Consider the following 14,333-nt stretch of genomic DNA (forward strand, 5'->3'; position numbering starts at 1 on the left):
GCTTCGGATCCGCCATGTCTCTTCAGGGCAAAGCAAACACTTGAAGTATTTAAGAAGCCCCAGACAACCTAATGATATTATAAGAGACATCTTAGTTATTCTGTAAAATTCGTTTATTGTAAGAAATCGCACTTCAGGTTATAGTTTGATGCCTCGGTGCCTTATCAAAGGGTAGTGTCTAGATCCCATGCAGTTTAGGTAATTTTCCCATCATGCCCTGGGTCCACGTATACCTGGAGGGGGAATATAAATCTGTGGCGAGCGAAGCGAGCCACCGTGCCCGAAGCGTGCGAGCGTAGCAGATGACACACGTGGGTGGTTCTCGCTGATCATGTGGTGGAGTTTTCTGGATCACGTGGCGGCAGTGGGGCGTGTCCGCCTTGCGGCTTGGTCCTCCTGATGTTGAGTTGGCAATTTGGCATCTTCATTTAGCTCATTCTGTGCTTGGAGCTGGGAGGGACTCGGGAGCTGCTTGCCCTGGCCAGTGTTCTGTGTACAGTATGTATGTATAACTATAGGGGTATATGTAACCTAGTGTATATCAGTGGTGTCTCTTTTACATATACCGTTATTATTATGTTTCTTCCAGTACTGTTACCCCATAGTATATATTTTGTATATGGGAATGTACTATGACCTATGTATCCAATGTACAACTGCAAACAAGTAATGGAACTTGTCTGTGGATTTCCTCACTGTCCCATATATATTACTTAGTCCTGCACATCCTGGTCACTGGTTAAGGATGTGCTTATCTATTTTATAGTCTCACATTTCAAAATAGCTTTGCAAACCTCCATGCAGATCCCCTCCTCTCTTACTTACTGTACAGTGCAAACTGCAAACCAATCAGCCACAAAGGGATCCACTCTTATACACATGCACACAAAAAAAAAATCATAGTTTTGGTGTCATGAATTGGGCAATTTTAATTACATTTATATTTTATAGGTTAATTTTTAAGTAAAGCTGGATACATACCTAAATATGTATCCACTCTGTTTGGTGGGAACAAAAATCTGGCAATGTGTGGGAGCAAATGACAATCAACCATATGCTCCCAAATGCAGGAGAAGGGGCAAAAATGATAAATTTGTTAATCAAATTACCATTTTGTCTGCGCAACCATTGTCTGTTTTACCAGATTTTTGATCACACCAGACTGATTGAACAGATAATAAATCTACACATGTGTATCCAACTTATGTATTAATAACTGAGTTGTCACTTTGAACCTGTTATAGGGATGCATAGATAGACCACTGACCAGGGCTTAAAGTGGTCCTGGAGAGGTGGTGGAACTCTGCTCCCCTAACACCGACCCCCCCCCCCCCCCCCCATTAGGCAGAGCCGAGAACAGTGCTAGGTAATTGTGCCCTCCCACCCATAAAGGGATAATGGTCCCACCATACATGGTAGCACAATCGTATACACATTACACTGCATGTAGTGCCCTTGATTCATATTAAGTCACACAGTAATTCCCCTTATACACATAATGTCCACAGTTGTTCATCTTAACTTTACATTATGTACGCCGTGCCAGAAGAAATTATTGTTCAGGGCTGTGGTGGAGGTGGAACTCAGTTCCCCCTACCATTAGAGGTGGTGGAACTCAGTTCCACCCAGTTCCCCCTCACTTTAACCCCTGCCACTGACATTGTCACGGATGCATCCTTTACCGTGGTTACTGTAGTTTATGTGTATGGACAGCTAATGGTTAGGAGGTTCTTTCTAATGCAGGCTTTACAGCAAAGTGTTTCCTTGTGTGGACACAGGTGATATTCTCTTTATTAAATAGTTTCCCCAGCACATGACTTGTTTGCAAAATGATAAAGTTTAAATATCTACATCTCTTCCACTTGTGCACAGTGTTTGGGGTCACAGCAATAATAATAATGTAATACAATTCTAGATTTCTGACTGCTGTGCATCTATTTTCTATGTCGCAGCTCTGCATCTTTTAATGTAGTGCTGTTCTTGATTTAGCACCGCATTATCACAACTCTGCATCGCTTATCTCAAGCTTGATCTATTATATATATCACACCTGGGGCTCAGTCGTTCAACTTTCTATTTAGATTGCTTCTGCAAACCCCCTCTGTTATTTGCTGTTGAAGGATTTTGTATGACTGTACCAGGGGCATATCATCAGGGGAGGGGGCCTGTGTGCAGGTTCCATCCAAGCCCTGTCTCCTTTATCCGGCAGCCAATTATCAGTGCTCTGAGAACTGGTAGACTGTGCCGGAGTCTCCTCCATGGGTATGGGTCGTTTGGTTGACAGTCAAAAGGTAGATACAGGAAGAAGGTCAACATGCATTAGTCCTAGGGATTGCCATCGATGGCAATTCTGCAACTGGCCATCGATAGTGCTAAACTAAACATCCATTATTTTTGATTGATTGACCTGTGGGCCAATCAAAACATGGTGGGCGAGCTTTGTGGTTGTTGGGGGCAGAGCTATGCTCCGTGTCCCAGCACTTTGGGGAAGAAAAAAAAGCAAAACATTGTTTTGCTGTTCCATCGATAAAGGGAAACCATCTGGTTCTCCCCCCATCGATGGCAAACGTATTCGATGGTCGATGGCCATACCTAATTAGTCCGACATGAGAAAAGTTCAACATGAACTTTTCACATGTTTTGGTGTCTATGCCGACCTAGGTCGACATGGGCACCATATGTACCACTTCCCCACGCATCTCTTGCTGCGCCATGCTTTGGTACGGTGCCTTGAATTTTTGCATGTCGACCCTTTTAGTGTGTCGATCAATAGTGGTCGACCCTTTGACTGTCTACCGCTTACCAGGGTTTTCCAAAAAAAAATTATTAGTGTTTTAATGAAAAAAAAGGTACTTGTTTAGTTTCACGGCGCCAGCGTCTCAGTTGCAGCAGCTAAAATCAACTCCATGCCAAACGTGGATAGTGGGGGTATGAACTATTCACGTTGGCATGGACTTTATTTTAGAAAGTGTGCTGAGCGCCGAACCCGGAAGTAGCAGGTGGCCATGCTGCCGCCGTGAAACTAAACAAGAACCAAAAAAAATTAACCCTGTTTTTTATAATAATACAGTGAAACATTGATATGTATTACAAACCTTGATTAACCATGTTTTAATGATTTCTAATGTTACCATCCGAAGTTATTAGGCTTTGATATGATTTATTTGAAATCTTTCAATAAAACCAATTTTAGACTCAACATAATTAAAACAAGCAAAAGTACTCTTCAGAGAAACGCACAAACACAGAAAAGGAGTTAAGCATTATAGCACCTGATATTTCACAAGGTTTTGTATTAAAGTAAACATGAGATTAAATCATGAGGTGTTTCTCTGTGTATTGACTTTTTAATGTGTTGGTGTTTACTCTTTAAGATTGTGAATGCTAACTGTTTTTTTTAACTGTCCACATTATTTCTGATTGGCAGCCACCAAAACTGGTCTATTTCCATTGATCATAAATAATTGATCATATGCGACTGAGTTGCAATCACCCATAGATGTTTGTCCAGTGCTAAAAAGTTTGCCTCAGCCCTTGTAGGTTTGCCCTATGATTCAAGGGCATAACTACCATAGGTGCAGCTGCTAGGGGGCCCAGAGCTATGAGGGACCCATCTAAAGGTGCGTACACACGGGGGCCATTATAGCAAATATCGCTAGAAATATGGTCCCTGAGCGACCATATTGCCAGTGATTGGAGCATGCACCAGCGATAAATCGCCGGGTGCGAGCTCCCATTTACAGCCCCTGAATGGTCGCTGGTCGGAGGAGCAGCGACTTCCACTGCTTCTTCTTCCGGCAATGTGACATTTTCATCTGCGACCATCTCTGGTCACATATGAAAAGGGACACTGAGCAATATGATTGCTGAGCAATATATTGCCAGCGATCATATTGCCCCGTGTGTATGCACCTTTAGTTACAACACTGCTATGATTCCTTCCATGTTTAGTGTTCCCTCCAGCATCGCAGCAGGGCAGGGTGCTGAAGGACAAGGGGCACTTTGAATGTGGTGGGTTGGGCCTGCCGACGGCACAGATGTGGGCGGGCCCGCCCACCAACATCAGTGTGGGGAGGCCTGTCCGCCGACACTACCAATGTTGGGGGCATGCCCGCCACCTACGTGGGTGCTGGACTCATCCTTAGAGCTCGGCAAGCCCGCAGCAGGGACCAACAGGCTAGGTTGTTTTAGCAGGGTGCATTTTGCCCTTTAAAAATCAGGCTCGGCACCCTGCTAAAACAGCCTCGCGTGGACACTACATGTTTCAGGTAGATTCATTGGTAATTGATAGGATAAACTCTACTTTCTATATAGTAGGGGGATGTATAAATATTATTTAAGTGTGTGTATGTGTATATATATATATATATATATATATATATATATATATATATATATATATATATATATATATATATATATCTATCTCGTGTCTGTTGAGAATTCTTCTGCACTATCATGATTTGAAAACTTTGCAGATCTATAATTATGTACTGGTGAGGTGATTTTATGATGTACATAACCAATCCTGAATTATTGTTCAGTTGGACCCGCCATATCATCCAGCATAGCATTGTGTCTGTGTCGTCTGCTGTTGACGACGCACCTGTGTGAACAGGCTTTAATTATTTACTAAAAAAAAATATTGTGTCAGTGTTTATGTTATGGCCATTGATGTAATGGAAGTGTTGGGCCACTTTTATGTTGTTTTTTTTTTTATAATTTAAAAGTTAATACTCGCTGAGCAAAGTTTCTTTTGTTGCAGATTGTAACCCTTGGCACAAATTAAAGAAAAAATGACATGCCGCAAAGGTAAATATACTAGACCTACATTTTCTTCAAATGATCTATACTGAATGCAACCAAGATCGTAGGGATCCAGTATTAAATGGGTATGCAGTCCACGGTCAAAAGGTCGACAGGCTAAAGGAGGACATGAAAAATGTCGACATGAAATTTTCCTTTTTTTTTTTTTTATAAACTTGTTTATACTTTACTATCCCAGTGGGCATAGAGGAAAATATAATAGTGTACCGAGCGCTTCAACATGGACCATAATATGCTGGCCATGTCAACGAAAAAGAAAAAAAACTCATGTCGACCTTTCCAAGGTCCATATTGCTTGTATCAACCTTTTTTGAAACATTGACCTGATGTTGACCTTTTTCATGTCTCAAACCTTTTGTGATTGACCTAATTACTAACGACAAAATGATCCACACCCTATTTAGAGTTCATTCTAGCATCTGCTATCTTTGAAAACCCATGCAGTTCCTCTTCCCTGCCTGGGGTGTCACGGTCTGCTGTGTTGTTTCTAGCACAGGTCTGGTTTGCATATCAGTGCTGATATACAGACGACACTGTGCTAGAAGCACTACAGCAGACAGCGACACACCCAGGCAGGGAAGAGGAACTGCATGGGTTTTCAAAGATAGCGGGTGCTAGAATGAACACTACCTATTTTATTTTTCCTATAAAAATTAGTATTGCAAAAACAGACACAAACTTCCTTAGAAGTGTGTGTATACGCCTACTAGGTAGACGCTATTTAGGTTGAAATGCATTGGGCCAACCACTAAAGGGGGATATAACTTAGCTAGTTAGGGTTGGAACATCGACACAAGCATTAGGTGGACAATGGGAAGGTCGACAGTCACAAGTTTTACATGATTTTTTTTCATATATATTTGACATGTGCCGACGGGTGGTATTTCATACCCTACCATCCACTATGGTGTGGCGGGAGAATAAAAGAGTGTGCCAAGCGTAGCATGGTGAGCGTAGCAGTGTACTTTGACAGTGACCATGTCGACATTCGGGACAAAAAAAGTGGAAAAACTCATGTTGACATTTTGACTGTCGACCTAATGCTTGTTTCGGCCTTCCAACCCTGTCGACTAAGCCCTCTCGATCTTCAGTCGTTGACCCAATGCATATTGACCTAAATTGGGTCAACCCAATGACCAATACCCACGTTGTTTGACTGTTTTGTGATTATGTATGCCCTCCAAAGTGCAAGTTTATTTACAAGACGAAGGTAGATGACCATGTATGGTGGAATTAAAATGTTATGTGTATTACTGAAGTCCATAGTTATGAAGACAGCAATGTTATTGTTTGATCATTTGTTTTATGAAGAAACTCCCCTTATGAGACTCTGCGATGGATTGTGACAATTTGCCGCCCTCCTGGTGTCTGGATGGGGACTCGGTGAAATACAACATGTTTGAAATGCCCAAGTCAGGGATTTTTAACTTGTTGAATTTCCCGATTCCCTGATTGGATGGATCATAGGACCAGCAGTAGGTGGAACCAAGGCTGAGATGTATGGCCAGTATTAGTCTAGTTTTTCAGGTCAAGTTTCAATTGTTTTCTGCAATGAGATTAACACTTTTCTAATGTGTAATTTGCCACAGATCCACAAACAAACATGTCACAACTTTCTACTGTATGTCTCCTTTTCAGTGAATATTGTAATAATTGTGCTGGCAGCTGTGGTATTTCTACTAATCCTGCACCACAATCTCCTGGGCCTCAGCGATATACTGAAAAGGCAGAGTTCAGGTAATTGGAACTTTCCGGGATCTATGTAACTGGCCACATTTGTCCAACTACTATGTTTAGGATTCCACTGTACGTTTCCTCTAAGTTATTTGACAAGATGTTTGCAGCTTAATTCACACACAAAGACCTAATCATATGATGTTTATTTGTAAGATAAAACCCTACAAAAATTCAGTTCTTGTAAAATAAAAATAATTGCTCGTCAAGCAGAATAACCTCCAATAGGTAGAAGCAGACAGGGACTGAGTGCTCATTTTGACAGACTTTTAACTAGTATATATAAAGAATAATTGTGACTTTGACAGAAAAGCATTTCAGTGAGTGGACTTTGCTAAATTTGTACATTTATGTGTGTTGCATTGAAACTGGCTGTACGTGTGTGTGTATGTGTGTGTGTGTGTGTGGGGGGGGGGGGGGGGCTTTAATGAATGGAAACCTATGATTTGCTAACTTCATGAATGGTGCAGGGGTCTATATATTGCTGGTGAAAGTGAAGGACCCAAATGGTATCATCTCTTATCACAAAATGTTACCACCGGGAAGGGATCAGAACATATCCCTCTCTGGAGGTAATGTCTATATGCAAAAGAGCGGCTAGTAACGTCTGAAGATCATGTTTCCTAGTAGAGCCTAGACTGCAATCCCCATTGTGAATAATGAGGGCTGCAGTATCCCGGATTAGCCTAATGCAGGAGTTACGCACACTAATAAAGGTGATTTTAGCGAGGAGTCCTTAATAAATAGTCCCTTTAGATTCTTTCTATATTTAATATTTTTATATGTTATTTTTACCCAATTTATTTGTGGTTTGACCATTCTGATTACATGCATGTACTCTGCAGACTCCAGTCCTGTGGGTTTCCAGCACATCGACTTCCTGCCAGGGGCTCCTGAGAGTGTATCTGATGAGAAGCATAATGGAGAAGTTCCTGTGGTTATTACCGCTGTGGAGAGCAGACTTGGAGGGGTCATCACTGCCATGAATAGTATTTCCAGCAACACAAAGTCCAATGTCGTCTTCTACATCGTCACCATGAATGATACCAAGGAGCATTTGAGGTAGTTCTCTTGCTACAGGAGAGATGGGACGAGGCTGTTCTAGGTATTAGGTACCTGATCCTGACATTGCTGCCATTATTATTTGTAGTCATAACCTAGCCTCCTATAACTGATAATGAATAGGCATCTAAGGTGACTTTCCTACAGAAGTGCACAAAGCTTTATTCCTAGCAGGATCTGTCCGTGCATTTACACTCCCATTCCTCTTATGGTCAAAATACTTGTACTAAACACAAAAACTAAAAAGACTGACTAGCTAACCTCTAGGTAGGAACATGTCATTGTGCATTATATGCAGAAGACGTGTTTTATTTTTGCCTGTCACTTTGTATAGTACAGATCATTATTGAAAGTGACAATTCCTCTTTTCCACTTCTACAAACTCTCAGTCTATTTATTGTGAAACAAATAGTGCAATGGGGGTTTGTATAGGTATAGGAACCAGTGGTGGATTTTACCTGTGGGCTGCAGTCCCCCAGTAAAATCTCCCAGGAACTGCCTAGCAGTAACAGTGACTTCATTTAGGAAGCCCTCTGCTAATGACAGGCAGACAGGCATCCCTGTGGGGCTGTGTTGTCTCCCCCTGAGACTGCTAGTCTGTATGGAATAGCAGAAATGGGGCCTCTCATGGGAAGCCACTCTTCTGCTTACGTCCGCCCTCTATGGCTTGAGACAGACTGTTGATGGACCAAAAACTTGTCTCCCGCTCGCTGATGTCGGCCATCAATCACCAGGCAGGGAGGAAAGTGCTGCAGACCCCTGGCCAGACAGGTAGCGAGCCACCTCTGATAGGAACAATACAAAACCTGTCTATCTACATTAAATATAGGCCAGTAAATATGCTTTTTTATAGTGTTCCTGTACATATACATACACCCACATCTGTACCGTCACCTTGTTTCAATTTTCTTATACAGGTGTCTGGATATCTGTATTGACAGCAACATTATTGCATGATATACAGTATTCCTTTATTCCAACACGCTTGGGCCTATCTTGCATAACAGCACTAACTAGGCCACTTTTTTACATTTTTCCTCAGCCTATGTACGTATGTACGTATGTATGTATGTATGTATGTATGTTGTGATTTTCCTGACACATACCACCAGAATTTACCCTTTAGGCAAATAGGATCCGTTTTCAGCAAAAAAATTCTAAAATTCTAAAATTCAATATGTCATTTTGATAATATTTTATTTCTTGAAGATCTTATTTCATGTTCCATTTTTTTTTTATAATTTTCACCCTTCTTTTAAAGGACCTGGATTGGTGATTCTAAGCTTAAAAGTGTCAAGTATAGAATTCTGGACTTTAATCCGCAAGTCCTTGATGGGAAAGTTCGAGCTGAAGTCGCGGATAAACCTGTAAGTGAATTTTACTATATGAACGATGCTGACAAAGTTCTCAGTTTAGATCATAACATGAATTTTCGAATCTTTTTATTTTAGTTAACATTTGCAAGATTCTACCTCCCTGATTTGTTACCTGCAGTAGAGAAAGTCATTTATCTGGATGATGATGTCATTGTGCAAGGTATGCTACCTAGTTTGTTTAATGTTGGATTATTATACATACTAAATACAAATTGCCCTGTGTAACGCCACAAACTTTGCAACTAATACCCCTTTCAGACCGCATTCTTAGCCCACGTTATTTACGGGTTGTTACTTCACCAACCCAGAGCGAGGTGCTGTGTGAAAGCATCAAGACCAGGGTTGAACAATGCTGTAACCCGGGGCAAGGTGCAGTGTGAATAGGTAACCCGGGTCCCGTTCACAGTATGGAGGCAGCAGTGCTGTCCGCTCGAAGCGCTGCCTCCTCCTCGATGACGCGCTGTGGCCCCCATGTGACGTCAGCGACCCGGCAATAAGCCGGTTTTGTGGAGCTTATAGTCTGCAAATGCCAGGTCGCTTCTGGGACAGACCCGTATCCTAATCCTTGGTGCAACCTGGCATTTGTGGTCTAAAAGGGGTATTGGCTGCATAGAAACATTAAGGGGTACATTTACTAAAGGTTCTAAGAATGAACCAATCAGATTCTGTCTATCATTTCTCTATTGCATCCTAGAAAATTATAGACCTAATCTTTATTAGTTGCTATGAGCAACATCACTTCTTTTTCATGTTTAGAACCTTTAGTAAGTTTACCCTTAATTCTAAATGTCTAGTGTACTATAAGCAAATGAGAGAACACTGTACAATCTAGGGTGAAATAGATCCAATAGGAGTATCCTGTGCTATACTGTATATCCTGTGCTATACTGTATATCCTGTGCTATACTGTATGTCCTGTGCTATACTGTATATCCTGCGCTGTGCTGTACTGTATATCCTGTGCTATACTGTATATCCTGTGCTATACTGTATATCCTTATGCTTAAAATGCAACATTTACACAAATTCAGTTTTGTTTCTGCCAAATGTCAAATAATTGTGCACTTTAACTGCATTGTCTGAGTTAAATCTACAATTGGTATTCCCTGTAGGTGACATCCTAGAGCTCTACAAAACCCCAATAAAAGTGGGATATGCTGCAGCATTCTCTGAGGACTGCGACTCAGTCACATCAAAATACCTGGTCAGAGGTGCCGGAAACCAGGTATGGCCGTGTGTCCTGGAATAATCCATCATTACTGGCGCTACATCTACTTACATAAGAGAGCAGTATGTGTGGATTCTGCACTAGTATCACGTACAAATGATGGATGTACAAAGGATGCTACAAAAATATGAACGTCCCCATGTATCAAATTGTCATTTATTGCTGTATGTGTAGATGAACACCATACTACATGTTATTATGGTCTGCATGGTGACACAGTGGTTAGCATTGCTGTCTCACATGTAAAAGGACATTTTAGTAGCAAATAGTCACAGGTGAAATCTAATGTCACAGCTGAGAACGCGAGCACAGGTGGCAGTGATGAATCCATGTTTGCAAATATTGTTTTTCAGTATAATTACATTGGATATTTTGACTACAAGAAGGAGACCATCCGGAAACTAGGAATGAAAGCAAATACATGCTCGTTTAATCCTGGAGTCTTTGTGGCAAATCTTACAGAGTGGAAGAGGCAGAACATTACCCGGCAGCTTGAGAAATGGATGGAACTGGATATGACGTAAGTTGTTTCAGTGTTGGGTGAGCTTCCATTTCTTATGTTCAACATTTAGTCAGCACCATACCTTACAACTTTTCAATAAAATAATTGTTCCCGAAAAAGGGCGTGGCAGCATGGAAATATCACAAGCCACGCCTCCATTTACCATCACTATTGGGGGCATGGCCATCTGCTAGCCATGCCCCCTGTCTGCCTGTCTCCAAAAATAAATGCTGTGCCCATGCTAGAATCCCAACTGTCGGCATCTGGAACTTATACCGGGGAGGGTTAGGCACGGATGGACAGATTTATTAATCCTGGTGAAGTGATAAAGTGGCTGGTGATTATGCACTGTAGCTTTACAGGAGCTGATTGGTGGGTGCATTATCGCCTTCTACTTCATCACTTCACCAGGCTTAATAAATGTGTTCCTAAGGATGGTACAGTTAGGTTAAGCATTAAGGGGGGCGAAGCAGGAGGCAACACCGACAAGCTGTATTAACCTCTCATTTGCCAGATTGGGGGATCACCACATCTCACATACAGCCTGGCAGCCGCAGTATCCATTATAGTGGCGGTGAATAGGGCAACAACACATGCAGGTGTTGGAATAGTCAGTGCCACTTGGTGGCAAGAAGGGCGCATGTCAGCACAGTTCTACATGAGGGAGAATTGGTATCAGCCCAAATAATACCACTACTCCCAGATATTGACTATTCATACATCTACCGCTGCTATTATTAATGTAATTGCAGATCAGTAGGACAATGTTAGTGAGATGCATTAATTGACATTACAGTATCAGCACGTGTTATGTCTGCTGATACTGCTTCTCCCCAATGTATATAGCATGAGATGTGTGGCTATGTGCCTCCTGTCATTATCTGCACTGCATTCTTTAAGAGAGGGTGCCCATGTGCCAAGCAATGTATGAACGGTCAGTGGCACAAATTAACAACTGACTGGTCCGACGCCTGGAGCTATTGCCTTCAACAGCTGTGTATGTCGTGCTCAAGGAGATTTCGCAACAGTCGGGAGATCTCATGCCGGCAATGAGGAGAGACATAACATATCAACACTAGACTGATGCGCTGTGTGTTGTGGCAGGTATTACCGGGGGGGGGGGGGGGGGGCACGGGTTACTACATCTTGTTGCTACTGCACCCTGCTTCCCCTCTGTAAAGAGGCGAAGCAGGAAGTGCTATAGCGGCACAGTACATCTGCCCCTGCTTCCATGCTGATAGCAGCACCATGAGCTTCTGTTCTACAATAAGATGTTAACATGATTTGTGTCTCTGCTTTTAGGGAAGAACTATATAGTAAAACCCTAGCTGGCAGCATCACTGCACCACCACTTCTCATTGTATTCTACAAGTTGCACTCCAGTATTGACCCTATGTGGCACATCAGGCATTTAGGTAAGTACTACACTAAACTGAAATGTGTGCGGAACATTGGTTATTGCTAGTGATTGATCTGCAGCATATTATATATGACGTAGAGTAGCACTCATGAGTTCAATTATTCAAAAATTCACTAATGCTGCGTTTCAGCATTCCGGTTTATTGATTTAAAACTTTCATTCCTGATGACGGTTTTAAATTAATAACATGAAATGCAGCACTTGCATTTGTGTATTCTTGAACCCATAATTGCTGCTCCACATCGTACATATTCATCCACACCAGAGAAGGCACCGGGTAAAGCTACTAATCTACTGGATTGTGGAATGGAGTGAAAATATTTGTGGGCAATGGGTGTTCTTCAATGTAGAAAAATACTTACTGGCAGTTACTTTGCTGCTGCGTGTGATCATCCATTGTTTTACTCAAATTCCACCATTTCATGTATTTCTTACTACAGTACTAATAAATGTTATGTAATGTAGTCCTGCTGGGGAAGTTCCTCCGCCCGTATGTAATAAGCTTCCAAAATAATGTTGTACTCCAAATATTATACCAGTGGTTTCCAAATTGTTTGGAATCACACTTTCCAAAAGAACCAACATGTTTGTCACGGCACCTGTAGGTCTAAAGTTTCTTATAGAGAAATGTAGAAACAATGATAAAGTAAATTGTGCTTACATGTCCTCTCTTGGACGAGGGTTTTCCAGCCACCAGCACTGGTTCTGCCTATCGCACTGACCGTAAGTAATTTGGGGGTAGATTTATTAATCTTGGTGAAGTGATACAGTGTCTGATTTTTATCACCAGCCAATCAGCTCCTAACTGTGAAGTTACAGGCTTGGTTTGAAAAATGACAGGTAGGAGTTGATTGGCTGGTGATAAAAAACAGACACTTTATCACTTAACCGAGCTTAATAAATCCAACCCTTGATTTGGTCTTGGGACACCAACCTGTAACACCCCCTGCAAAGTGCCCCGTGGCACCCAGTTTGGGAACCAAAGGATTATACCAAGCTGTAGAAATTTAAAAAAAATATGGAGAAAATGTTATCATTGTGCCCACATCACTTGCCGAGGATCTTTTAATATTACAGAGGGTTGGCTATTAGTTTTTGTGCAGAATGTCTGCTTCTTTTTTTCTTAGAACTAATGACACACTTACTTTGTTAAAGGTTCTAGTACTGGAAAGCGTTATTCTCTTCAGTTTGTGGACGCTGCTAGACTTCTCCATTGGAATGGACATTTTAAACCATGGGGAAGAACCGCCTCATACTCTGAGGTTTGGGAGAAGTGGTACGTTCCTGACCCTACTGGCAAATTTTCAATCATCAGGAGACACTCGGAGAATGATGGAGCGGAGTGAGGGAGGATCACTAATCGGGGAACGTCATGAACTCATATCATAGGAGCATGGAAAAGCAGTATTTTCTCAGGAATTCACAGCTAATAGCTTTTTTATGTTTGTTTTGTCTTCTAAGAAAAACCCACTACATTGTACTCGTGTTCCTTTTAATCATTTCAAAATGCCTACATTATGTTAAACTGGGCAGAGCACAAAATATTTATGCCTTCAGGGCCAGGTTCTTTTATATAAGAAAACTAGGCACAACCTTATTATAAATAGCCTTGTAAAATGATAACGTCCAATCTCTGGAACCCCAACATTTCTATGGTATTCTCCCCAGCTGCACCCAGTTTACATGCACAGCCTGGATAATTGTGATTCTGTGTGGATGTTTACTTGGGACGCTAACCGCTCCACATTCTTACACATTACAAGCCATATAAACTGGAGAATAGTGCTCGCTAAGGGAGTACCTTGCTGATGGGTACGTACTGTAGGCTGGGGACAGAGGCCTTCTGCTAGGTTGTGGAGATTTTGTTTGTATGAGGCTGCCAAGTGTTCACCTTTTGTGTGTTGTTTTATGTGTGTTGCTACTTATTTATGCACAAATGTATAATGCTGTCCTTTATAGATTCATATGGATCATCAGCAAAGACATCTTCACAATGTCTTGTTTGGTCACTCAAGTGATACATTTCTGGAGATTTGGCCTATTGGATTCTATGGGGCAGATGTATTAAGCCTGGAGAAGAGAGAAAGTGAAAGGAGATAAAGCACCAGCCAATGAACAGTGTTTGAAAATGACATTTGGAAGTTGATTGGCTGGTGCTTTATCTCCTTCCACTTTATCTCCACA

General features: G+C 41.7%; 1 protein-coding gene across 2 annotated transcripts; it reads left to right on the plus strand.

Moving 5' to 3' along the window:
* Positions 1–348: 348 nt before the first annotated feature.
* On the plus strand, positions 349–13,629 carry GLT8D1 (glycosyltransferase 8 domain containing 1). Of its 2 annotated transcripts, none has more exons than XM_083156410.1 (10): positions 349–502; positions 4,766–4,812; positions 6,466–6,564; positions 7,407–7,623; positions 8,885–8,990; positions 9,075–9,159; positions 10,112–10,224; positions 10,581–10,747; positions 12,032–12,144; positions 13,305–13,629. In XM_083156410.1, exons 2-10 carry the CDS (start codon positions 4,797–4,799, stop codon positions 13,493–13,495), a joined length of 1,107 nt encoding a protein of 368 aa, XP_083012536.1. In that variant the 5' UTR covers positions 349–502; positions 4,766–4,796; the 3' UTR covers positions 13,496–13,629. The 2 variants fall into 2 exon arrangements, with proteins under 2 accessions (XP_083012536.1, XP_083012537.1); XM_083156411.1 differs by having other exon boundaries at positions 350–498.
* The last annotated feature ends 704 nt before the right edge of the window (positions 13,630–14,333 follow it).

The sequence above is a fragment of the Crinia signifera genome, chromosome 8 (assembly GCF_055691185.1).
Source record: "Crinia signifera chromosome 8, ASM5569118v1, whole genome shotgun sequence".
In the NCBI taxonomy this organism is placed as follows: domain Eukaryota; kingdom Metazoa; phylum Chordata; class Amphibia; order Anura; family Myobatrachidae; genus Crinia; species Crinia signifera.